General features: G+C 31.9%; 1 protein-coding gene across 4 annotated transcripts in view; it reads left to right on the forward strand.

The window, feature by feature from the left end:
* The first annotated feature begins 2,250 nt into the window (after positions 1-2,250).
* The window catches only part of LOC107448002 (Gustatory receptor-like Holozoa), a 30,401-nt gene continuing 4,718 nt past the window's right edge, over positions 2,251-27,933 (forward strand). Inside the window, exons 1-10 of one of the 4 annotated variants that reach the window (XM_071181152.1) lie at positions 2,251-2,618; positions 11,490-11,705; positions 12,715-12,816; positions 14,502-14,666; positions 16,516-16,776; positions 18,037-18,095; positions 19,678-19,770; positions 20,708-20,891; positions 23,927-24,026; positions 25,837-25,943. In XM_071181152.1, coding sequence (XP_071037253.1) covers positions 2,595-2,618; positions 11,490-11,705; positions 12,715-12,816; positions 14,502-14,666; positions 16,516-16,776; positions 18,037-18,095; positions 19,678-19,770; positions 20,708-20,891; positions 23,927-24,026; positions 25,837-25,943 — 1,311 coding nt within the window. In that variant the 5' untranslated portion in view covers positions 2,251-2,594. Of the gene's footprint in view, positions 2,807-3,449; positions 3,702-8,623; positions 8,737-11,489; positions 11,706-12,714; positions 12,817-14,501; positions 14,667-16,515; positions 16,777-18,036; positions 18,096-19,677; positions 19,771-20,707; positions 20,892-23,926; positions 24,027-25,836; positions 25,944-27,933 lie in introns of those variants that run through there. The other 3 variants (XM_071181153.1, XM_071181151.1, XM_071181150.1) reach the window with 3 other exon arrangements.

Below are 27,933 nucleotides of genomic sequence, written 5' to 3' on the forward strand. Positions count from 1 at the left end.
GCAGCAATGTTACCTCCAGTTATTATGGTAAGCGATTATTGATTTTATTTAAACGAGGAGCAAGTGAATTATCATAATCACCGTGTTTTAAATTTTTATTTTATTATTATTTTGACTTCTCTTTTTTCATTTAAAACAGTAAAGCGTTTAAACTCTCCGTTGCCTTTAAAATCATTCAAACATTGTTTAATACTGGGTTCTTAATGTTATTTTACTGTATTCTTAACCTTTAGCCCACAGGCACGAATACGGAGATTTTCCCAGAGATTCCTATCGCTTATGGGAGTTTTTCCCAGAAGGACTAAAAACTGGATATCTTTTTTATTTCTAGCTTGAAATGAATGTTCCAAAAATCAATAAGCAATGAAAAAATTTTACTTTTCGCATTTCCGGGGGCAGTTCCCTGCAAAAGTTTAATTTCATGACGATCAGTCAATAGCTCGAATATCCTCGTGACCTCTAGGGTAAGAACCATGAGTATGGCTTCTCCTTCTAAACAAGTGACGACGAAACGAATTCTGCTGTAGTCAAATGTTTCCAACATTCAACTTGAATGTTCTCAATATTCATTTTCAAAAGAAGGAGGGGTGTAATCCTATTTTTTACCGACCGCATCCTCTGCCCGTAGCTGCGTTAAGCAATTCGCATACAAATGTGAGCTTTTGTGTTGAACACAAAGAGCAGCTTATTAAACAAAAATGCCAAATTGATCCCTCTCTCCCCAAAAAGAGATACAATCTGTGTTATGGCGGACTCTGCGTATGGCGGAAAGGATATATCTTTTCGGAATTATTTATTTATACCAGTTTATAAGCTAAATACACAAGAAAGCTTTATAAACCTTAGAGCTAAAGCGTGGTACGCGTACCTCCAGGGGTTCGTGTTCTTATGCGAAATATTTTGCAACAAGCGAAAATTTTATTTAAAAAAAAAAAGCTAGTCATGAAAATTTACGATTACGTATTTTTCTATTGGCTATTTCTTGCAGAGTTAACAGTTAATAATTAGTGCTGTCAATAACCAGTTGCTTTTACTTATTGTTTTGTGCTATTTTTTTATAGTAAAGGTTTGTAATAAATTCTACTTATTTTGATTGTTTTTATAAAATTTTATCTTTAACGTAGAATATGGATCGCTGGTTAGTGTCTACAAAACTTTGTAACAAAAAAGAAAAACAAGCATATTTTTAAAAAAATACAATCACTTTTTAATTAGTGGTACACCACGTTACGAAAAAAAACAAAAACACAAAAGACATAAGTTTGGGAAATACTGCCCTAGTGGAGCGAAACGATACATACTGCGGAATTTACCTTCCCTTTGTAGTGCACTTAGTGAAAAGGTGACACCTTTTGGCCACGAGGCACCCATATTTATTTATTGTTACACATACATATGTAGGTTTGTATGCTCATTCAAGCGCGAAGGTGGTGGGTCCAAATCCCGCCGTAACCCTGAATACATTTTTTGTTATATCCTTCTCTAAATTGTTCTATCTGTTCTTCTACTCTTGACAGAGGTCTTTAAGCCTAAATTGAGCAAACAAACCTGCCAATGTATGTAATTTCAATATGCTCGTTACTAAGTAAGCTTATAAGCCTTTGCAAAATTGAAGGACAAATAGCACTAGTTAAAGAGATATAATAAAAGATGCACGGTCCCGCGGTGGACTGATCGTTAAGACACGGTTCCCAGCATATCACCGAATTCAAGCATCACTGACTGCGGTCAGCGTACGGGTGGGTGACCACTTGGATCAGTCTGCGTAGGGACCGAGGGTGTGCGGTATTGGTCCTAGTTGAACTATTGTACCGTTAAGTGCTCGACTTCGCTTGCAGGTCGTCGGGCTACCGAAGCTGGCTGTGCCACCCCCTCTGCAGAGGATCAAAATTGTGATGGCATGTCTTCGGATCATCCTCACGGATGTTTCCTAGACCGTCGTCAATAGCCCATTGTGCAGCTCTAGTGCGACGTAAATGAACTACTACTACTACAAAGATGCGCGCAGTGTTTGAACAGGATTCAAACCTGTTACCTCTACGCTACAGGATGTTTGGCGGTACGGCGAATCCACTTGGTCAGGAAGACCTCTAAGCTTTTTTAGCAAATCTTAAGTCGGTAAAAAATTATAGCATTGGCATAAAGAAATTAATCTATTAAACATTCAATGAGTAATTAGTGAGACTTTTGATCATGAAACCTGTTTAACTTTTGTACTTAATCCGTACTTTTGTTAATTGTAGTTGAACCAGTTCACCTTTTTTAAGAACGGTAATTGGTTTAAATCTTTGGGTCCGCTCCAGTTGAACTTTTATTAAAAATGTCAATAACAGCATTTTAATTGCAAATATCAATGCACTATACGAAATCAATATTTATTTAATGATTATAACTTAATATTTTAAACGCCAATCTGTATTTCGGATAAGTTAAAGTTTTTTCTTCTGCTGGAGAATAATGCAATTGTGTTGTCTAAAATTTAAAAGAGATCTTTGATCTGCTTTAAATTTTATGAAATTGCTTGATGATAATCAAAATACTTCAGTAATATTATGGGAAATGCCTATGAAAACGAGTTAACTGTTCTTAAATAGATGAAATATCTTGTGAAGCAAACTGTAAGTAGTTTTATTTAATATATCAAAAAGTTTGTTTCCTTTACTTCTATCTTTTCTGAGTAATTGATTATAACTAGTCTGTACTATTAATTGAAAGGCAAAAAAGTAGTTTATATTAATCTCAAACAAATGCTTGATATGAACAAAAATGCCTGAAGATATGTGTACAAACTGTTTATTAAAACCAGGTAAAGTAGTTTACGTAAATAACTAAATAAAATATTGAACATAAACACACATTCTAGCATTTTAAAATGAACCGTTTAGTTTTCAATGAATATTTTTCCACGCAAACCCAACAAATAAATTGTAATGCTTTACATGAATTGTGATTTTATGAATAAAATGATAATAAAGACAAATTGAAAGTTCCATCTTTTTCACAGAAAAATCAGAATTAAAATTTAAAAGACAGTTAATAATAAGGGCCTAGACCGTAAAATAAAACTAAATATTACTGCAATCCTCATGATTATTAAGTTATAAAAGTTTAAAGCTAATGTACCAAACTTCAGGTTTTAAGAAGAAAGTTCTAAAAAATGCATTTTTATGCATTCTAAATGTAAGTTTCTTTGAAAAAGAAACCTTGTTTAAAATAGTTTTTTTTTTTTTTTAAAAATCATAAATTGTTGTTGAAAAAATAATTTAATTTTCATAATATCTAAAATAGTTTCGTTATTATTATTTTTTTAAAGCTTCTAAAAATCGTTTTTTAAAGTCGTAATTAACATTCTTTTTTTTTCTTCCACGGTTGCCTAAAATTAGTGACAAAATTTATCTCTTGTAACTCAGAACGCTGAAATTCGACCGATAAAATTTATCTCTAATTGATTCTTAACTCGAAAACAATTCGTCTGCATAAAGCACTGACACTTCACTAAGTTTAAAGTCTGCTAATTTGCGATCATAATTTTTCTTTGTTTTCCAAGATTTTCACCTGCATGGTTCCAACACTATCAGTGATCAGATCAATATGCTTTCAAAAAGAACTTTGAAAATAAATTGTCCATCATAAGTATTCCAAAATTATTTATTTAGAACAAAATAAGAATGTTGAAAAATAGATCTTCTAGTTATCCTCAGGTAAGTTGATTGCCAAGTCTGATTAAAAGTTTTGATTTGTATTGTATTTTTATTCTTATTTAATGAAGCAAATTTTTAAATTATTTCTGGTACTTAAGACGGGAACTATGCATTTTGTAATATACCTGCTTTGATTCACATAGTGCTATATGTGCAGCTTTCTTTACACTTTATTATTTTTCATGTTTATTAATTGTTTCGATTTTGTACCTTAAACTTTTTAAAATGACGTTTGGATACAACTTTGTGCTTATTAGTTTTCCATTTGAATTACTACTATAATGATTGCTAATGTATCGTAATATATACGGTCAAATATTCGATTGTGTTTTGTATTTTTGAAATAAACCTAAATTATATAGCTTTTGCACCATTACATATAATGCACATTAATTGTTGGGTTGTTTTTCAATTGATTATGTTAACTACGAGTATTTTGTTTATTGAATTTTAATAACTTTAACTAATTACGAGTATTTATATACGGTCATATCGATTTTTAAAAAAATTGTCAACTTTACATTTTTGTTTAATTCCAACCAAGCACAACATGTTAAAACTATTTGTTGGCAGCTGAAAGATTATATTATATATATGAAATGTATCCATTTGATATATATACATATATGTATATATATATATATATCAGTAATTAAGTCACTGTGAAGAAATGGGATTCAAAGCACAGTTTAAAGTCTAAACAGTTTAAGAATCCTATTAGCTTTGATAATCTTTTGGAAATTTACCACATTCCTTGTCAGTTCGACCTTGGCTGTTGTTGGAATCATCCAGAGGAATCACCACATTGTTGAAATCTGTCGACCACGTTGTTGGAATCTTGTACATAAATTCAATTGCTACAATTCCAAAATTATTGCCACCCTAGTCACATTAGCTGAACTTGGTACTCTAGAATCTTGTTTTATTCATATGAATGCTGATTCCCTTGTTAATGACATTAGTTCCTCACCACCTCTCTGTAGCGCGTGGAAATGCATTTTACCTTGATTTGCCAGTGTGGTTTTTATTGTTCGGCTTTCATCTTTTTATCTCTCGGCTACTGTGGTTTTCTAGTATTGTTGATCACCTTTATTTTACGTTGGCTACTTTACGCTTTTTATATAAAATCACTTTGTTTCTTCCCATTCACTTCTGGCAAGTCTTGAAAATGAGCGCCTATTTTTGAGCCGCTTGAAACATAACTACTGTTTTTTGCTATTTCTTAAGTGAATGAAGTGTTCAGTCAGGTAATATCTGTGGATATATTTTCAAACTTATATTGAAATTAGATGAGAATAAATTATTTGATTTTGCTTCAAACCGTGTATTTCTATCTTCTTTCTGTTTTTTTTTTCATTGAATTTTCAAATTATTGGTGATTTTGGTGATCAAATTATTGGTGACAGACTTTCTGAAACAGCCCTTCGCAACAAAATTTTATTATGTTTGCCGCTTATGATTATAATTTTTAATCTTAAAGTCATGGTGGCTCAGATGATAGAGCGTTCGCTTTCCAATGAGGTGTCCTGGGTTCGACTCCCAGAGATGGCCTGGTTGATACGAATTCCGCCCCCGGCTCGCACCGACCACAGTGATGAGATAAGATAGCCTCAGAGACAGATGGATCATGGGTTGGCCCCCTTGATGTTAGGCTAACCATTGGAGGTTTTTCGTGGTTTTCCTCTCTACGTAACACAAATGCGGATTAGTTCCATCAAAATGTCCTCTACGAAAGCAAGTTTCCCACCCATTACTTGATTCGGGAGTTCTCTTTGTCTTCTGAATTGGGTTCAAAATTACAAAACTACGGAGTTGAATATTAGCAGTCGTAAACCCAAAATTGAGTTGGCTGTGTTCAACTACTGTTATAAAATAAAATAAAATTCTTAATCTTGGAAATAGTTTACTATTTTTTCATGCTTAGTTGTGTTATTAGTTATTATGTGTGTCGATATTACTTTTAAACTTTTCAAATCAGCTTTTATACGCGTTTCGTGTCATAAATCATATTTTCCGACTGATAATAATTTTACGAAACAAAAAATTGCTTGTGTTTTGTACTCCACGAAATAATTGCACAGGTTTAAAATAGGTAATAAAATTGTGAAGTAACTTTGTTCACAAATTTTAAATGGAAAGATTTGCATTTTGCACAAAACTTGAAATCTTTAACAAGTCACAAATAATTAGTACTTTAATTTTAAAAAATTTTAATTTTAAAGAATTTTACGCATAAAGCAATCATTTAGAGTTGTTATATTAGTAGAATATTGCCATTAATAGCCAGTATTTTAAAAAAAAAAAATCAAAGTGGAAGCATAAAAATTAAAAAAAAAAAGAACTCTCTACGAAGATTTGAGTATAAACTGTGAAAAGAATTTAAACTCAGTAATTGATCGAGAAACTTCAAATGACTAAACAAAATAATTATAGATAAAAACTTAAATTGGAAAAAAAAGGTAATAAATGGTACGGAACTGAACTCACGTTCGGGAGAGCGGGAGTTCGAACCCAGACAGCAGAAGACCCTCCGTGTAGTAAATGGTGACTGGTGCACATTAAACCTGTCGGGTCTACAAGTTCTCCATACATCCATAATAAATTATGCCTCTGGGGGTACTGGATTGGAGATTGAGCAGTCTCTGGTTGAGATCAAAAATACGATCTGTGGATGAATGCATGGTTGTATGAATGGGTCCGCCATATAAACGGGTGTGACGTATGGGTGTGGCAGAAGTAAAATTCGTGGCCATAGATGGCGCCACTGGAAAACAAGAACAATCGAATCCTCAGTGCTTTAATGGCCTTCAGCAACAACAGAGGTAATAAAAAAGCATTATAATATTGGAGTTTGTTAAAAATTTATGTACAAAAAACTAAATAAAAAAACTTACAAGTTAATTAAGAAAAATCTCACTATTATAATAGAATGAACTATAAAAAAAAATTATATATCGATTTTCAAAAAACTTTACAATAAATAAAGAAATGAACTTTGTTAAAAATAGATGAACTTTAATATTGAAATTGGTTATAAATATGTGTCCAAATGTAAAATAAGTACATGAGATAACGTACGTGAGATAAGTAATGGTTTTTCGACAAGTTACTCACAAAAAAAAAAAAAAAATATGTAGTTTTGAAGTTAGTCTTATTTGAAACTTATCTACATTTAAAAAAAAATCGTAAGCGCTATCGATGTTTTAGGCGATGTTTAGTGAATCTTGATATAGTAAGTAAATTTTTTTTTAAAAAAAGAAGGAAAAAGGTGGGACTTGGGGAAAGAAAAGAAGATAGCTTAATGACTCTGCGAATAGAAAAATAAATTATAAACCTATAATTTATGATACAGCTGTCGGCGAGTACATACATTATTATTTCACGTTCTAGAGTACCATTAACCCAGGGCTAAGAGAATAGAAGGGCTGGTGCACTCCTTTGAAGAAACACTCGCCGAGCCAAACCTCCGATTTTCTCCTGTGACGTCACTGTGGCGCGAAGCTTGCACTTTTACTTCAAGAACGGAGCGTTCGGTCTAACTAGCTCTAACTAATATTGGAGCATTCCTTTTTGCGACATATTCCAAGACATTTGTTGTTTTATAAAATGATTTTCCTCAGTTTTTTGCAGTGAATTTACAAAAATTTAATATTATTAATGAAATGCCAGTTTGCGCGATTGCAACTTGCAAAAATTCTGATCGAAACACAAAAGGAAAAAATCTAATTATCCACGTGTTCCCTAAAGTAAATGAACAACTATGTGAAGAATGGATTCAGCGAATTGCAAACGAAATGACACAGTTAATATAAAGCAGCAATACGTTTATTTTATCGTTATGAACTTTTATAAAAATTCACCATCTAAAAGAAACCGCCTCGTTACTTCAAAAAGAAGGGTAGGCGAAAAAATTAAATATGGATGAAGTCAAAGAAAGTTAAAGCGTAAATTAAAAGTATAAATAAAATACATAGTATATAGTTAAAATTCTCCTAATTTCATAACATATTTTTCAATGTTATTCTAAATATTTATGATTTTTTAAAATTATTTTCTCTTAAAATTAAATATCTATAAATTATATTATCTTAAATTTAAATATCTATAAGCAATTGTAAAATTTCAAATATCATTATGAACCTAAATTATTATTTTGTTTCAGTAAGTAGCGTATATGGTTGATGTTTCCTAATGATTAAGTATGAACAAATTGCTATTTACGGCACATTTTAAAATCAGAATTCTAAATTTAACCCAACTTATAGTTATCAAAGATGAAGCGTCGATTTATGCTCTTCTTAATAATTAAAGTTAAAACTGAACTTTTTAAAATAAAGTATTCATAGTGTCATTTTCGCCAAATAGTAAACTATTTTTATAAGTTTAAAATGGTATTTTTTTAATATAATGGCCAAGATAGATTTTTTGAGCTATGTTTATGAACGGAAATAATGTGTTAATTATGTAAAGTTTGAAATCTAATAACCAGAAAAAGCCAACTTATTTTTACAGGAAGAAGGATTCAAAGTTATCATAATATCTTTGCTAGCGATCTCCGAGATCTGTGTATACAGTGACATCATGAGAAGAGAAATCGTAGCTTCAGTTCTAGGAGTGAGCTAAATGAACTAGACCTTCTCTCTTCTCTTTAGCCCTGCCATTCACCGGTAGTTAAAATTGCTAAATAACTTGTAACAAAATTTGATTTAAAAAATCACAAATATTTCAAGCACTCCATTAAATAATCAAATAGAATTTTATGTAATATTATCTAAGTGGGAATTTAAATTTATGTCCGTAGAACAATGATCAAACACCTCCCGAAAAATATGATTCGCATTTAAAAAGAAGCCACTGATTATACTAAATGGAAAGATAAGATTTTCAGGTGTAATTGTTTTAAAGTTCAAAAGGCGACTGATAAAATTAGCGTCAAAGTTGTTTCAGGAGTTTTGATGTTGCTTTTGATAATATGTGAATGGAGCGCAAACGATCAGATATTTTTACCTTGCCAATTAGGTGGTCCATGGAAGAAGTATACTTTTGTTTTATTATTTACTTTGCCATTTCAAATCGATTAGAATATATTTAATAAGATTTTAATTTTTTTTTTCAATTTTATAAAATTCAAACAAAATGTACTTGGTCTATTAATTACGTTGTTTGTTTTAAACAGTGTTAAATTCAAAAGTATATATTTTGACTTCTAATTAAAATGAAATAGGCTAATTAATAAATGTGAACCATTAATTGCGTCACAGAATCAGATGCAAATCTCGAAATAAACATGTCTTTTTACGATGGATAAGTATTCTAAATTTTCAAATTCAGGATAAGTGTTTGAGTCCCTTTTTATTTGACGTATTTAGCCATATCTCTGGAATTTTTAAGTAAATAGAAGATGTGCAAAAAAAAAAAAAAAAAAAAAAAAAAAAAAAAAAAAAAAAAAAAAAAAAAAANAAAAAAAAATCATAAAATTAATTTTTTCAAATGTAATTCCATGTGAAAAAGTAATTTTTTAAAATTATTTCGTTATTTTTTCATTACATAATTTATCGCTGTTGAAACTATTTTGTATTCTTAAAAACTATTTTCTAACAAGACTTAAAAAGTTATATATAGCTTTTTTTTAGAAATTTTATGTCCCAAAAACTATTCAACCGATTTTGCTCAAATTTAGAATCGATTTTTAAATGACATAGAAAAGGAAGATACCTTAAAATTCTTTTTTTTATTACCTTTATTAGATAAAATAATAAAAAGTAAAAAAACTATTTTTTTTCCATTAAATTATCTTTGGGGTAAACGAATTTTATAATTATGCGCAATTTTTTTATTCGTTTTAAAGCCGTTTGATATCTATAGCTAAAGGAAGTGAAATCAACACAAAATGGCCAAAAAAATTCGACTATAGTATTGTCAAAACTTGGGACCATATTTTCCAGATTGCGTCTACCCCCCCTCCCATATTTTATTATTCAAAAATCCAAATCCGTTGGAAGAAAGGTATGTTTATTCAGAGAATGTTGCGTCATTTCTGTTACTCAATCAATAGTTAGCGTGTTAGTACTAATAAATTAGCATATTTGAAGCCAGTCTTTTGAACTAGTAAGATTGGAACTTAGTTTGTGAAAACCCAAACATTTCCAAGACAATATTTCTGATGGTTTTTCTGTGTTGCACCAACAGGAATAAGATGGTAGCCATCACGAACCTCCAACAAATATCATCTTACTTTTTGATGGTACCATGGAGACTGACCATCAACCCTTGGTAGGAAAGTGAACAACATTATGTTGTCGCAACAAAAACATGATTTGATGGTTTTGTTTGATGGTCCATCTATAATAATTGATCATGAACCGACATATTTTGTTGGTTTTGTACTAAATATCTCTTCAAAAACCATTTCACTTCGTGATGGTAGCTTCAAAATTGACCATCATTCCATGTTAGGATTTGCAAAGACTCAATGTTGGTTAGAACAAAAGTTATTTAAGGTGATATCTTTCGTTATTTTGTGCACTGGGTTTATTTTCTGTTGCATATCTTTGCATTTCATGAGGTTCATAGAAATTTTTACATTTAAAGATTGTTTTAAAAATAGAGTTGGACTCATTTTCTCACATTTAGGAAAAATGATCACAGCATTTCAGTCTAGTCGGCTAAATCACGACTTTATTTTCGAAATTAATATCATTTTCCTTGCCTTTTTATCCTTGTCTCTCACCCTGTTCAAAATATCTTCATCCACTTTTGAAAAAGTGTCCACTTTTAAAAAAGTTATTCAGTCATCAGTTATTCGTCCATTTCCTTTTAATGCTCCAAAAAATTTTAAATTTCTGCTATGAATTGCGATTATCTTCAGAGAAGACAAAAATTGTAAAAATGAACGCCTTGAATATTCGTTTAAAGATAATTTCTCTAAATAAAGAATATTTTTAATGTTACTTAATATTCTGGTTAAAAATACCATTATGCGGATCGTTTCGTTTTCGTTACGTTCCTGGGATATACTATGGTATTTTTAAAATGAGCGGATTTAAACTTTAATCTTATGAAATAAATCGTTAAAATATTGCACATTGCTAAAAGAACATTACTGCATGTAAACTATCGTAAATTGGACGATTCACAGCAGGTTGAATGAAAAAAAAGCCTAATTATTTTGAACATTGCTGGTTGAATATGTAATCGTGATCATCACGTTCATAAGGCTTCTTATTTTCTCATAAAATCGATCGAATTTCAATACGTTACATGAGCGTATTGAATAACTTTTTCTTTTGTTTTTTCCTCAGCTTCCAACAGACAGTTTGAGCCCTCCAGTAATCTCAACTTCATTCAATGAAACAGTGCTTAATTCCTTGTCAGAAGGAGAGATCTTTAGACGTTCCCAGCTAAAAAAATGAACTGCAGAAAATCTACAAAAAAAGCAGTTTGAAGACTGTGATGATTTGGCCAATCCCGCTATTGAATTTTTGAAGTGGAAACACTGCAAAATTACTGCTGTTAGTAAACTGCAGTAATATTGTAGTAGTACCAACCTCAAAATGTTTACAGCAAATATTCAGAAATATCTGTAGTTAGTGGTGCCATCTATCGTAAGCGATAGGAAATACTATAGCTTTTATTTTTAAAAAAATTTCCCCCAATTATTTTGAACTGCTGGTTGAATATGAAATTGTGATCATTACGTTCATATGGCTTCTTATTTTCTCATAAAATCGTTCGAATTTCAATACGTCACATTAGTGTATTCGGTAACTTTTTTTTTTCTTTCCCCAGCTTCCAACAGACAGTTTGAGCCCTCCAGTAATCTCAACCTCATTCAATGAAACAGTGCTTAATTCGTTGTCAGAAGAAGAGATCTGTAGACGTTCTACTTACGGTAGTATTCAGAGCCGAGGATCATGTTGTGTAGCAGGAGAACATTTTATGACTTCTCAAAATCAGGATTTCGTTTGCCGGAGTCTCAGCATGGACAGTGCTGTCCATGTCGACGTAAGTGCTGATGGTTGCCTTCTGAAAACCAACATTTCAAATCATTAAAATAACTATTTTGTAGGTAGTTAATCTGTTTTTGAAAAATTTAACTCGTATCGAGAATGTTTTTGAAAAAATTTAATTGATTTAAACGATTTGGAGCCGGACTCATTGGCTCCGGTATTAATTTATACAGAAGAATTTCTTGATATCAATTATTAATTTGCATTCAGTGACTATTTTGATTAATACAATTGTACTTTGTTGGGAGTTTTAGCAATAAAACAAATAAATAAAACAAGCATTAAATGAAATAGCGAAGCAAACATTAATTGAAATAAGAGAAACTAAGCCAGATTTTTTTATATTTGGTTTCAAAACATTTAATTTTAATATACAAAACATTGTTTAAATATCAATGGGTAGGTAAAAATTTTGTGCAATGATTTGTGTAGTCATAAACGATAACATCGTAATGCCGTATATTAACCAAACCCTTCAAAAGCATAGAAGCCCATTAAAACAACACTCTAAAACAAAGATGATATATAAGATGATACATGATAAGATGATGCATAAAATTGCATAAAAACATGGAAAATAGAGGAAGCGATACTTCATGTAATATATCTTTCAAAAACGTAATTCTTATCAAAGAACACAATATAAATATTTTATTTCGTTTAGATTTTATTGCTTTTTAAAGTATGACCAACCAGCCAGTATGACAAATAATATTATGCATAGTGTGCATAAATTGTTTACTAGTTGATTCGAATATTTCACTTACTGTGACCCCGGAGTATTGACCTAAACTATACATATATGGCCTCATTATAGTATAACGAATTAATTTTAATATTTTAATCTTATCTAATTATATCAACGATAGTAATTCTTTATTTAGAAATGTCTTTCTCGTAAAGGAATGCGTCCTAAAGATAACCTTTAGGTTTGTTCCGTCAAGTTTATATGTATATATATATATGTAAATTTTTTTATTTAAACAAATATTTTTCTTTTACAGATATCCGATCTTACTGGTGACGTGAATGCTCAATATGTTCCACTTTCTCTTAGGAGGTGCCAAAGAGTTATAATTGCTCCATACTCGTTTCTTCTGTCTTTCGTAAGTGCCTTTACGAATGATTTAAATAATTCAACAAAGTTTTTTTTCTAAATTTTAATCATTTAAAAAAAAATAATTTGAACAATTTGTGCTACAGCTGAAAATATAGAGCAGTACTGATTTATTTTTGAATCATATTTCAAGATCAAAAGGTGATTTGAGACTCAACTCACTCGATTCGACTCAACACCTATTTGGGATTTTCGAATTAAATAGGTGTGGTAATTTTTAGTTCTCATTATTATTTGAATTATTTCAAGAGAATTTAGTTCCAGTTGGTATTTATGCCAGTGTACCGAGTTTTAAAATATGGATTGGCTTTTAATATAACTTTTGAGGGTAGAACTAAGATGAATTACTTCATTTTGAAAATTTGATGAGGTGAATTATTTCATATTGAAAATTTCGTTAATGTTAGCAAACATAAATATCTGCTTTTTTATGGAGCTCCTAGTTCATAACGTCATTAGGCATTGTTTTTCCTTTCATAATTTGGTCCATGTTAATTAAACGCCGAACAATTTATAATTTACAGCTAAATGAAGATTAATAGATACGTAGAATTTGAAGAGCAATAATCGAAGTAAACAAATTGAAGTAAGAACAATAATCGCAGTAGACATCTTGATGATTTTTATATAAATGTTATCTAAAGTTTGGGAATTAAATGTTTAGTATTTCTAGACCATTTTGCAACTCTTAATCAATGAAAGAATCAATTTAGTAGCAGAAGCAGGTAGGTAAATATTTTCAGAAAAGCTATCATGAAGGCAAGAAGAAAAAAAAAGTGGTAACCGAAATACACTGATGGAGAAAGAAAAAAAATCCCAACACCAAGAAAAAAGTTATTGTAGAGTAATGAAATTTTGCAATGCGTTTGTCTAAGTAGTATATTTAATTGATTAAAGTTTCAAGATCACAGATGAATGCAATTAAGAAAAAAAATCATTTCAAATGTGAAATACTGGTACAATAATAACCAGTGTAACCACCAGAATTTTGAATGCAAGCATGCAAACTAGCATTCATTGTGCCTCTTACAGATCTGTATGTCATTTTGTGGAATGGAGTTCCATGCCTGTTGCATTTGGTCAGCCAGTCAATACGGGTTGTGGATGACGCAGAAGTTGTTGTCTAATGATGTCACATAGGTGCCAGATTGGTGAAATATCTGGTGATCTAGCAGGCCAACGCAATATGTCGTCGACATTCTTTTAGTTATATAAACAAGCTTACCAAATTTAGTTTATTTAGTACAACTTCTTCTTGGTGTTGGGATTCCCCCCCCCTTTATTACAGTTTAAATTTATAAAAACCATGCAAGCATACTCAAAACTAATGTGGATTAGTTATAATAAAATTAAACACGAAAAAGAAACAGAGCAAAAACTATTCTGCAGATTAAATATATCCATATAGATGCAGCTACTTAATGTTACTTTCTCTTATTCATAAATACCCCTGAAAATGTTACTTACCTTGTTCTTCCACTAAACTCTTCAATTATGCACTAGAATTCTTCAACTTATGTAATTGTATCCGTAGGAATAACCATGGAAGGATCAACCTCTGATATAATTACTACTTATTTTAAAGCATTTAATTGTTTTTATGCTCTTATTTTCCAACTCTTTAATTATGCTATCTGTAAAGTATCGGCAATAGAAATAACTTAATTTTTGCAGATTGGCTGGCGGCCGTGGTTTTATGAATCTTTAAGTGTGCGATCTGGGTTCTGGAGATTTTTTAACTACTTCTATCCTGCAGTAGTTTTGACACTCATAGTTTGCCATTACATTTCTCAAGTATTGAACTGTCAAGGAAAATACAATATACATATAGATATTCAGGTAGGACTGTTATTTTTTCATATTTTAATGCATAACTTAGCAGCAATAACTTAGTACAAAATTTAGTACCTATTGAAAAGAAACTACGTTAAATATAAAACTTCTGCTTTGTAAAAAACTAAAGACTAGTCTGTATTCTTAATTTTGGATGAAAACTCTCCAAAAATGTAGAGAAACAGATTTTTTAAAGATAAACTAATTAAAGCTGTATTAAATTACGCTGTAAAAGCACGAACGCAAATTTATATTTCAAACCGTTTAGTTTTATTTGTGCTGTTGGTATTTTAAATTTATTTTTATCATTTGTCATAGAATTATTAAAAATATGTAATTGCTGATTATAATATGAATTTTGGGATTTCAGTAAAAAAATTACTACTTGAAACCTGTTCCCTGGATCTCTTTGTTTTTGTAACTCATAATATCACAGAAGTTATTTTTAAAATTTTTTTATCTTTTCTAAGTTCTGAAATAGATTTAAATCGATGAAAATTCATTGCTAAAATTAAAGGCAACAACTAAGTTGTTAAAACTTATAACTTAACTATTATTCCAATTATGCTCTTTTCATTTGAAACGTTTCAGAAGCAAGAGGAATTCTTCAAATTGATAAAGCCAGAGGAAAGAAAACTTGCATTTCCTTTATCTGAAACTCTTTTTGGTTCTCTCCAAGAAATTTTTGATTCATTTACTGTCTACTAGTGGGCAAATTTTTTGTTTAGTGGTCCGTGGCTGGCGGACCGAGAGCAGAATACAAATCAATTAGTTGTGGGGGTCGAACCTGAGTCAATAGTGTGAGAGAGAAACGCTCTATCTCCTTAATTGTCCTTTTTTTTAACGGCAGGCACTGAATTTCTCGTTCTTTGCCTAGGAAGATGCTGGAATTGCTCCTCATTTAACGTTACTTGATCGACACCTGCAAACCTAAGCGTGAGGAACAGCATTACCCACTCCATATTGCCACAGATACCCGTTCATAGGGTGGCTGATATTCACATAACAGAGGACAACACACAGATAGGAACATCCAGGCCTTGAGCAGAATTTAAGTCTGCAACCATTGGCTTCGCAGACAAGCACGCTGATCCCTTGCCCAGTTGACCAGCTCCTTGATTATAGTGCCTAATATAAATATTAGGACTAACAAAACTATCTATGCCAATCGGACTGTGTAGTGGTCAAGGAGCTGATCTCACGTAAGAAAGATCCTGAGTTCGAATACAGACAAGGCATGAATGTTCTTTCATTCTCTGTACCATCTGTTCTTACAGTGGGAGTACCGTTGGCCCACCTAATATGCTGCTCCCGAAAGATTGACCAACAAATCTGCCTGACTGATATTTGAATGACGAGTGTCAATCGGGTATACATTTTATTTTATTTAATAACCGTCGTTGAACAACCGACCCAACTTTTGGGTTTACGACTAGTAATGTTCAACTCCGTAGCCTTGTAATTTTGAACCCAATCCAGAAGACAAGGGAACTCCTAGAGAAAGTATTGGGAGAAATTTGCTTTCGTGGATGACTTTTTGATGGAACTAACCAGCATTTGCGATACATGGAGAGGAAAACGTCCCACGTTTAGACTAACGGCAAAAGCACTCTAACCAATGATCCCTCTACCACTGAGGATATTTTACGTCAGCACTGTGGTCGGCGCACACCGGATGCAGAATTCGTATCGACCAGTCATCGCCGGGATCGAACCCTGATTCACCTCATTGGAAGGCGAACGATCTATTCCCTGAGCCATATCGGCTTCCGGGTAGACGTTTGAAAAAACTATACTGTCTATTTAAATATAAATTTAATAAAGTGAATAAAATATAAACTGTTTATTTTTGCAGCCATTACCAGAGCCTCCCCCTCCACCACAAGCTGTGGATATGAATGGAAATTGTACTTGGGGATTAATAACTTTCTCCTGTCGTGCTAGATATGTCGTCGCATCGAAGGAAGTTCCATCTAAACTTATACAGCAGTCTTATTGTCAGCATATCATCCCGACATATGTGGTGCCCAGTTTTGTTCATTTCTTGGCTTATTCTTACGGATTCTATCATTTTAGAGTGGTCTCCTGTGAACAACTGTTCTCACTAATGGAACGTGTAAGCATAATTTATTCTGTATGATAGCTGATTTTGGACGTTGAAATTGTAACAATGTTTCAAAAAATATGAAAAAATTATACTATCCTGCAGTAATTGATTAAATATTGCTACATTCAAATGAAATATTGTAATCAATGCATTATTTAATGTGAATCAAATGAGGTCAAGTTTCGAGACTACCATTGTTCGGAATATTTAAATTTCTCCCTCCATTTTTATTGTAATGCGTTTTTTAAAATTTTACTTTATTTGAAATGAATGGTAAAATAATTTAAAAGGCAAAGCTTAATGTATTTTTTTTCTTTCATTAAAATTGGGAAAAAGTGATTGTGAAAAAGGTGATCATGTATTTTTTTACGTCATATTCAGGTCTAATTTAAATTGTATGCCAGACAACAACAAAAATTAATCAACAGTGAATATTGCAAAATGTTCAGCAAAGCACAGAAAGGAAGGAAAAAAAAGGAATAAAGCACTGAATAACTTTTGATCTAATGATCAGATTTTCATGTACACGACTCAATCTTAATGAATTAGAAGGATAACCTTAAATTACAAATTACAAAGTTTGAACAAAAAGCGGTCGAATAGCTCCTGAGAAGTCTAATTTAAAGAAAGTATACATTGAAATTTGATTTTTCAGGAACTATTTGACCTATTTTACTCAAAAATTTTGTGTTTTTCGATACACAATTGCATTATTTAAAATATACAATGCATATACCATACATATATAATACATTTTCATTTGCAACTGAATTATTTAAAATGATGCAAGAAATATATCTATATTACAATTCGAAATTTTACGATTATTAGTGGATAAAATATTACGAAATAATAAATGATTACTAAAAAGGTTTTTTTGCAAGGAATTATTTTAAGAAAAACAAATATAATAATTGTGTCTAAAATTGTTTCAATTCGCATAAAAAATTCTCGATATGGCGAAATACACGTATTGGGAACATATTTTTCATATTGATGCTATCCCCCATATTTTGAAGGTAAGGAATATAATTCCGTTGAAAAAAAAGGTATGTTTGTTAAGATAAAGAACGTGTTTCTGTCTGATTTGGTAACTTAAAATATAATCTGCACGAATTAATCAGCATATTTGAGATTCCCTCTTTAAACCATTAAGATTGCTTCCTAGTACATGAAGTTCACTAGATCTTAACTTTTTCTGGGTTTTCCGTTTTTGATTTTTTTCCTCGCTGTTCAATATAATTCTTTTTTTTTTCTCTGTAATTCCAGGTATTTTTACAATCACACTCAACACGTGGACTCCAAAACTCTTTGATTCGTAATACAAGGTGAGTAAAATTTCTCGATTTTTGCGATTTTGTATTATTTATTTTAATTACGTTCAATAAATATAATTGCGATAAACAAATAAAAATGCTTTTTGAACATTAAATGACTGTTTTGTAAAACAAAAAATGCATAAAAGGTGTCAACGAAGGCCCATAACCACCCTCTTAATTATCGAACAGCTGCTGCTATATTTATGAGTGATGTCTATGTATAGTAGAATGGTTGTGTTCGACATGATGAGACCATTTACGGCGTCTTACGATTAAAAACTTCGGAGTTAGCGTTTCTATCTCTGGATACGGTAAGAAATATTGGTGAAGAAGGAATTACAATGTTGTAGAACTTTTTTCCATATCGATTAGTCGATATTGGGGCGAAGAGTCGATTTAGGGCGAATTTCTTATAAATTATGAGTGGTGTGCATAAATGAAAAGAAACAATAAGCGCATTTGTACTTATGGAATTTTTTTATACAGGTACGTGATAAAGCGACTTTAGAAAGGTGAAACAAGTTCATAAAATGAAAATCGCTAGAGATGAAATCGCAACTTTTCTTCTACAAATCGCAAAAAATCGCTATCCCAACAAATGCAAAATCGCAATTTTTCTACAGCGATGGGTAAATAATAATTATTTTTAAAAAACAAATTGAAAAAATAAGAAACACTTAAAATTGTAATAACTTACGAACAAGTAAGAATTTCGAAAAAGAGAAGAAAAAAAGCTCTCATTAACTTAAAATTTTAAAATAGTCCAATCAGCGCGCGTCAAATTTCAAATCTGTAGTTGCATATCAGTAGACTGCAAAGTGGTTTATTGCAAAATCAATAATCAATGATTCTCGATCTAGAAATCGGATCATAATTTTTTCATTTTATCGAACTCCTTGAATATTTTTCTACAAATCTACGAAATATTGAACATTTTTCTACCATAATTCAAAGTGTAAGAAAAAAAATGAGTAAAGATTGTCAAGATAAGCTCTTACAACTGTGATAAATTATAAATTTCGAAAAGAAGAAAACCTCTTTTCTAAGTTCATAAAAAAGTATGTCTATTTCAACATATCAAATTTAAACTTTCTAGTTGCATTCCAACGGCCTGTAGAACTATGATAGTTTCCACGACAGATTATTTCTGAAAAGATGACTTAAGTGGCATTTTTTAATAAACACCTGGTGGTCAAAGTTGCCTTGGTGGTCTTTGCCAGCTTAGTATTTTCTTTTTTTAAAATTTTTATAGGAAAAGAAAAAAACTCTTTCCCCTTTCTGTATTCTTTCAGTTGCTGGAGAAGTGCAAGAATTTTTCATTAGATATATAAAATTGGGCTAAGTAATCCGACGGTAAACTGAAATATTAAAGACTGATTTAAATTTTCGTTTTTCTTTATCACTTCTAATAATTTAAACAGTCTACTATCCCGCTGTATATATAGTTTCTTCGATAATATTTAATGACACAAATGGCGCACAGATCAGATCTAGCTTGAGTTTTGAGACACAATTTACAAGCATAAAAGTGTTGTTTTTAGGATTTTGTAGAAGATCTTAAAATTTTCTGATGTTTTGTGCATAATTTCAGGTTATTTTTCTATGCTGCTATTTTGTGGCTTCTTTGTCAAGTTGGTGTAGAAGTGCTGTACAATGTTACTTTCCCGCAGACGAAACTAGAATTGTGAGTGATGGTATTCAGGTATTTAAAGCAAATAAGAAATATTTATTTTTTAAATGAAAAATTTTTATTCATCAGAGATAAAATTCATTTATTTTGAAGTCTCGAGTAATATCCTTTTTTTTTTTCGTTTTAAAATCTTGAGCACATTTACTCAAATTCACCTATAGTGCGGCTTTGAGGAGAACTCCTCCAGACTGAAAGTTTGGGGCTGTCTGCTGCTATGGTTACAAGCGAGAGCACATTTCTAATGGGGGTGAAATGGAGGAAAGAAGGCGTCGATTGGTTTACTTACGACGACCTAAGCTAAGAATAAGACAAAATTATTCAGCCCATATCCCTATTCGAAGTGACCTTTCCTCGTAACCATAGCACCCGCCACGACGCGAGACGGGTGTCTGGAAGAGTTCTTCTGAAAGCTGTACTATAAATAGCACTTCGCCGATTCTTCCACTAAGTTCTTCAGTTATAAGTAATTTTGCATTTGTTAGAGCACCACCACCATGTCAAACTTTCGAATTTTATTATTTCATTAATTCTTTCATTCGATTAGATATAATGCTTGGTTACATTGCATTGTGACTACATTATAATGCAATATAACTAAGTTATAATGTAATAAATCATTATTTGTGTTCGTTATTGAGATAAATTCTTTCATTCGGTAAGCTAAAGTGTTTAGTTATATTACATTTTAACTACACTATAATGCAATATAACTAAGTTAAAATGTAATGTATCAGTATTTGTGTTCATTATTGAGATAAATTTAAAATACCGAATCAACTATTAAAACTGAATTTTTAAGACGCAGAACGACTTTTTGGAAAAATCTAGTCATACGAATATTATTTGGATGCAAAAGAACGCAGTTTTAGTTTTCCAACATCAAAATACTATTTCTTTGTGGAATTGAAACTAATGATGCCATATTTTTTAGTTGTGGAGTGTATTGTAAATATGTTTTCATCGGAATCAAATTCGCTGGTATGATCTTAGTTCAAGGGGTGAACGTAGCTGTGGCCATTAATTACTGCGTACAGTGCGAGACTCTCATACTCTATATAAAATTTGTTTGCTTAAGACTTCATGAAAAATCAATGGAGTTGAAAGAAGCAATGCATGTAAGTATTTTTTTCCCTTCTTCTTGTTTGATGGCATTAAATGGCCCCGCAAAATCACACAAATTACAGTAACTCACATTTATACTATTTTATTTTATAACTGGTGTTAAACAGTATAAATCCGTGTTCAACTTATTAGCCTTGCAATTTTAAGCCTATTCTTAAAGATAAGTTAACGACAAAATCGAAAATTGAAAATACGAAACAAAATGAAAATTGCAGAAACATCCAACGGGTAGGCCGATGAGGAGCTATTTTACAATTTAGGCGGCCTTTAATTACACGTTCTCCTATATTTTTTTTTATTTTTAAGGAGATTTTGTTCTTGGCAGTAGTTGGTCCCGATTATAATACAAGCTTTTATTTCTTTTAAAACTTGTTACTTGAGTAAAACAATGTCAAGAACCAAATTTTCTTTGTTTATTTAAAAAAATACTAAAAAAAGGGAAGGAGCACAGCTGGATTTGGAAATTGCTGGCGGGAAGGGAACTCAAACCCAAGAATTTTTAAATTCTTATTTTAATACAACTATTAAGAAGTACAATTATACAACGCTAATTTGTGCTCATTGTCTTTCATTGTTATGCTTATAACTCCTTTGATTATTTGATTAATTAATTTCGATTTCAATTGAGTTATTTAGCTGCAAAACCTACGCTTTTGAAGAAAAGCGTTAAATACTTGTGTATATGTAGCTGTAAAAGTCTGGTAAAACCTAAGATTTACCAAAATGGCTGCGTAACTCGAAGGTCTTGCTGCAATGGCTTGGTAAAAGGCCGAATTGGAATCCTATTAAAGCCTACTTTTACCAAGTCACTTTTGTAAAAGTTTTACCTGTAAAACCTAGTATTTTCCAGTATTCTGTTTTTTTTTACATGACAATTGCGTAATTGGTATAAATTATCGCTTATAGTTCGCAATATCAAGATGAACATTCTCTTCAAATTCATTACTTGATAAAAATTGTTCCAAAAATCAAGCGAGATAAAAAAATAATTTGCCATTTTTGCAAGAATGTTTTGCTAACAATAATAGAAGAACAGCCTGACAGTTCAGGGTCATTAAAAACGGAGCTCTAAGAAAATAACAGCGTGACTTTATTGTTAAAAAATATTTTTCGCATTGTTGATTCTTCATCATGTCATGAAATTTATGCCCAAATCATACAATTCACTGCTGTAAAACGTTTTTGTAAGTCACGCCCATTATCAGCCACGGTTTAAGGTGTGTAGTAGGTCTAACACTACAAAATTACAATTCCAATTCCCTAACATATAAGACATGTTAACTCGATTCTATGAAGGGGTACCTTTTTATAGATGAAGGTTGACATTGTCTATAACTACTACCTTCGGACGTGATGTGAACATGCCTACCTTGACAAAAATTCCCACTTCTATATGAACACGCCTACTGGATGATCCACGTTGAGCAGTTGACTTGCTACATGTGACTGCGACATATCCACCTCCTCGCGCTGTTGCTGCTCAGTCTCGATCACACGCAACGTCGGCCTGCATACACTCGACTGCTATTGGTAACACAGGAGCAACCACGACAGTGAACTTAATACAGCTCTCACGATCAGTACTCAAAAAGTACGGTGATCTTAATACAGATCTCCCGGCTTCTCACAAAACAGTAATGAATCAAATAGTGGTATCCATTCGTCGAATTCTATCACAGCTATAATTTTACCATTCCTGTGGCCAATGGGTCAATGTCCCAAATGACCACCATTAAAAAAAAATCTGGTGGGGGAGTTCTGCAGTATGTCTACCACTACAAAATTACAATTACAATTCACTAGTATATAAGACATGTTAACTCGATTCAATGAAGGGGTACTTTTTCAGAGATGATGGTAGACATTGTCGATAACTCCAATCCCCACAAAAGGAAAAAAGGAATGATTTGTTACCGAATTTATGCCACATTTATGCAAAATGGTCATTGACTTCGACGAATGACTGTTTGAGTGAAAAAATAAGTTTTTCCGTTTATAACCTTATGTTGTATAATTTATAAATCAATAAAAAAATTCAAGTTTTTTTAACTAATCTTAATTAACTTGTATCAAGATTAGATCAAAATGATTTTGTTTGCGTAGTTTTAACAACATCCTACAGTTAACTATTTTATCGAACCTAGTCGATGTTAAACACGCATTTAAACTTCTAAGTTTGCTGCATCTTCCACCCATATATTATGAATCAGTAAAGAATTCGTAATTTTTAATTTAAAATCTTAATCATCAAACATATAGATTCCGTTTTATATCAAAACTATTTCTTGCGTAATTTTTTAAGACTACCTGTAGTTAATTGTTTCGAAGAAAATCCTAGTCAACACTCAATATGCATTTATAATATTTGCTATATATTCCTATGATTAATAAATCAATAAAAATTTACAATATTCATCTAAAAACCTTAATCAATCTGTATTGAACGTATAAAACCTAATTTATATCAAAATTAATTTTTGCGTTGTTTTTCAGACTACCTGTATTTAATTTTTTAGAAGAAAATCTTAGTCAACCCTAAACACGCATTGATAATATTTGCTATAACTACCTATGATTAATGAATCAATTAAAAAAATCACAATTTTTATCAAAAAACCTTAATCAATCTCTATTGAACTTATAAAACCTGTTTTATATAAATTATTTCTTGCGTGATTTTTATGACACCATGTTGATATTTTTTAAAAAGAACTAAATCGTCATTAAATATGCATTAAAATAATAATTTCTATATCCTTACCCTTGATTAAGCTTCAGCTATAATAGGTTTTGCATTTATCCTTAATTAAGATAGACAGAAAAAAGTGAGTTATAAACGCTGCTTTAAATATAGTATAGGCTGTACAATGCTAACCATAGCTTTCATGAAAGAGTAGATCTAGGTATAATGGTTTTCGTCGAAAGATCATAATTCAACTGATTCTTATATTTATGTATTTATAACCTAATTGCAAATATGAGTGGAAAATAGTGGTAAAAAATAAAATATTTTTAAATTTTTTTTTAGGAAATTTTAGGAGTTCGAGAATACGTCAGCATTCTGAATGGAAATGTAGCAAAAATGATGGGACTGTGTATTGTCAATTTCACAGAGCTAACTATATTAGGTTAGAACTCGATTTGCTATAAATTTTCTATATCATGTAACTCACTAGAAAAACAGTGCATAACGAAATAAAATGATTAAAAAAAATTACGTTTTTCAAGTATATTAAAAACGAGAAAACAATCCTATATTTTATCATTATTTAAAATGAAAAACGTTGTCAGCATATTTTCGAATTTTTCGTTATAGGTTTAACAAAAATGAAAAAAAATTTTCATTCTTAGTCTGCTTGAAAAACTTACTTTTGAAAGCTTATATTTAAAAATTAATTATGTCTATTAAAATATGTGAAAACTAAATATGCGTTATTTTTATAACATACATTGGAATATTTAAAATGTTCAGTGAGAACAATTGATAGATTATTTAGTTCTAAGATCTGGTGTCTTGGGATATTCATCCACTTTTAGGTGTACCTAGATAATTTTTAAAAAAATTTTTTTCCACACATGCGCTGTATAAAGCAATTACTTCAATTACTCTTATCTGGCGCAGTTTTTATTATTATTATTTTAATTTTAAAGCAATAATTCGTTATCAGTTTAAAATTGATTCAAACGCTTTGTTTAATTTTTTTTTAAATATTTAAGCTATAGCAAAAGTGGCACTAGACCTAGTATATATTCTGGACATTTACCGAAGGTCTAGTCATACTAGGTCTGGTTAAGTGCCACTGCCCGGTATACATTTGCCCGGTATACCCTACACTGATGTTTTTTTAAAAACAAGTGCAATTGCCCGGTATACATTTGACCAGTATACCCTACACTGATGTTTTTTTAAAGTCAAGTGCCATTGCCCGGTATATATTTGCCCCGATGCTCCAAACACTGATGTTTGTTCTAATCTATCGTCAGTAAGTGTTAAAATATCGAATAAATGTAATTATATCCACGAATAAATTGATATCAAATCGGATGTAATAAATATTTCGGACATTCACCAAAGCGACTAATTTGATTGTCAACATTAACCGGTGAAAGTCAACAACCACCGATTTCGGTCATTCACAGTAACATGCATATCATTTACATAATAACCTCATCAGGACGATTATTTCATACTTTGCTTTAATAGCATCCGGCATTTCAAAAAGTAAAAATAATTGCTTTTGTTGGCGATGATCTTGTAAGGCGATAAAGAATCATGCATAGTACAGGTAAGGAAGATATTAACCTCGAAGGAAAAGTGGATGAATACCCCAAGGAACCCTTAAGATCTTCAACTTTTTCAGAGAGTTTATCATATTCAGATATAAGTGGTTTCACAAAGAGCACTGGTGTTCTTTTGTTTGCTCCATTTTTCGTCAGACATAGTTCCTAGAACCATTTAACTTTATAACTTTTTGTTATTTCAGTATTGTCAGATTTTAATTTTAATTTGATGTGGTATAATTGCTTTCTACTCATGTTCTAATTAGTTTTCTTAATCTTAGGAACTTTAAAGTTTGAAACGTAAGGTGTCCATTATATTTTTAATAAAAAAAATCTTGTTTTTGAATAATAAATATGTTTTATTAAATGTTAGTCAAATTAGTTGAAAAAAATATTTTTAACAGCTATTTCACTAAAGGAATCATTTTTGTCAATTAATTGCAATTAAATTATTTTTTACCGATTTGTCGATTTTTGGAATGTCTGAAAGTTGAATCCGCATATACGAACCTATTCAAAGTAATAACTTAATGTAGTTTTATATAATACCAGTCATAAAACGATTCTAGGCACTAATAGTTAAGTTTTGCTCATGTAACAATCTCTTACTATTGACAATTATAATCCTTTAATTCCTATTGTTCTTTCAAAGTTTAGGTACTGCCTTATTGATTTTAAATAGAGTAGAAAAACCTGATGTCATTAGTTACCGTGTGCTATTTCCAACTTTTTGGTTCATCGCCCTCGTTGCTCCCCTTATACAAGTATGTTAACATTTATCTTTATATTATACAAAATTAATAAAAAAAAATTAAACTTTTTTCTATGCTGCCAGTTTTACAGTGATTGCCATAAAACTATGTCAGCTTATACATGTCATTAGAATAACTGAAAAATTCGGCTCATTTCAAATGTCTTCAGTACTATGCAGTGCACCAGGTTATAATCTTCAGTATATTTTAATCTGCCTCTTATCTCTCCTGATATATCTATAGATATATTTATTACAATCAGCTGATATACCTCTTTGCTAATAAAATATTTTCGAATAATTTCACAGTCTGAGTTAGAATAATCTTATTTTATAACCGTCGTTGAACTGCCGATTCAGTTTTTTTGGGTTTACGACTACTTATGTTCAACTCCATAGCCTTGTAATTTTGAACCCAATCCAAACGACATGGGAACTCCTGGATCAAGTATTGGAAAAGATTTGCCTTCGTGGAGGACTATTTGATGGAACCAACCCGCATTTGCATTACATGGTGAGGAAAACCACGAGAACCTCCCGCGGTTAGCCTGATCCGTCTACCACTGAGGATATTTCCCGTCAGCACTGTGGTCGGTGCAAACCGGATGCAGAATTCGTATCGACCAGCCATCGCAGGGATTCGAACCCGGTTCACCTCATTGGAAGGCGAACGCTTTATCCTCTGAGCCATCACGGCTCTGAGTAGTCATATTGGAATAAACCTTTAATAAGGCTATTTATATAATAAACCTTCATTATTACGGGCTTATTGCAAATTGCTACATATTGTAATATTGTAGGCAGTTTGCCCGTCGCAGTTCCTGATTCTTTTATAAGATTATTGCAGTTTCTGATTTATTAATAGAGTTAATTGAGCAATGAATGATATCTTTTCTAATTAGCCTTAAGGTATCCGGGCTCTCTGCTGCAGGCCTAAGAAAGTGAGGTTAATCATAAAATACTTTTTCAACTAGTCTGGCTCATTGGAAAATGACGAGGGCTTTTTACAAATTGCCGAATTATTTAATTTCCTTGTGATCAATATACATTTTATAGTATATACGATAATAAAAATTGGAATTTCTATGCATTTTGAGAGATAAAATACCACACATGTTCTTTACTGCATTTATATTCTGATTTGTCCGGAGCCCACGCCCAGAAATTGAAGAGAATTCATCCTTAAAGTTAAGCGTTATCTTTCTCAAATTAATATACACTGACTGAGCAAAACTCATGGGATAGCAGGGCTCTGATTTGTGGATGGACAGCACGTCTGACCAACGCCACCTGGTGGCCTCCGCGACGGTCTCAGTTGTGTGTTAGACATTGCTTGAAGTGGCTGTGTGAGTGATCAGGTAAAATGCAACGTCGTCGTGAGTTGACGTCATTCGAAAGCGGCATGGTTGTGGGTGGACGACGCATGGTACATTCCATTTCGGATGTGGCTCAGGAATTCGGCTTCCCAAGGTCAACCGTGTCGAGAGCTTACCGAAAATGGGTGAATGAGGGTGTCACAGTTCGCAACAGACGCCACACCGGGCGTCCACAGACCCTAAATGACCGAGACAGGCGAAACGTGAAATGAGTGGTAACTCGAGATAGGAGAGCAAATGTGCAACAAATCACGGCTGAAATCAACACTGGCCATGATAGAGACGTGTCCCAGTGGATAATCCGTCGGAACATGCGTGTTCTCGGGTATGAGAGCCGTCGCCCCACACGTGTGCCACTACTAACCTAGCGTGATCGGACAATTCGGCTTGCATTTGCCACCAATCACTACGGATGGACACTGCAACAGTGGCGTAACGTGATCTGGTCTGACGAATCACGTTATCAACTGCTCCATGCTGATGGGAGGCACCGTATGTGGCGCCCACCGCACGAAGCGATGGATCCAGCATGCCAAGTGGGCACAGTCCAGGCCGGTGGCCTATCAGTCATGGTGTGGTGTGCATTTTTGTGGCATGGATTGGGCTCCCTGGTCGTTCTGGATGTCA

The sequence above is a fragment of the Parasteatoda tepidariorum genome, chromosome 5 (assembly GCF_043381705.1).
Source record: "Parasteatoda tepidariorum isolate YZ-2023 chromosome 5, CAS_Ptep_4.0, whole genome shotgun sequence".
Classification (NCBI taxonomy): domain Eukaryota; kingdom Metazoa; phylum Arthropoda; class Arachnida; order Araneae; family Theridiidae; genus Parasteatoda; species Parasteatoda tepidariorum.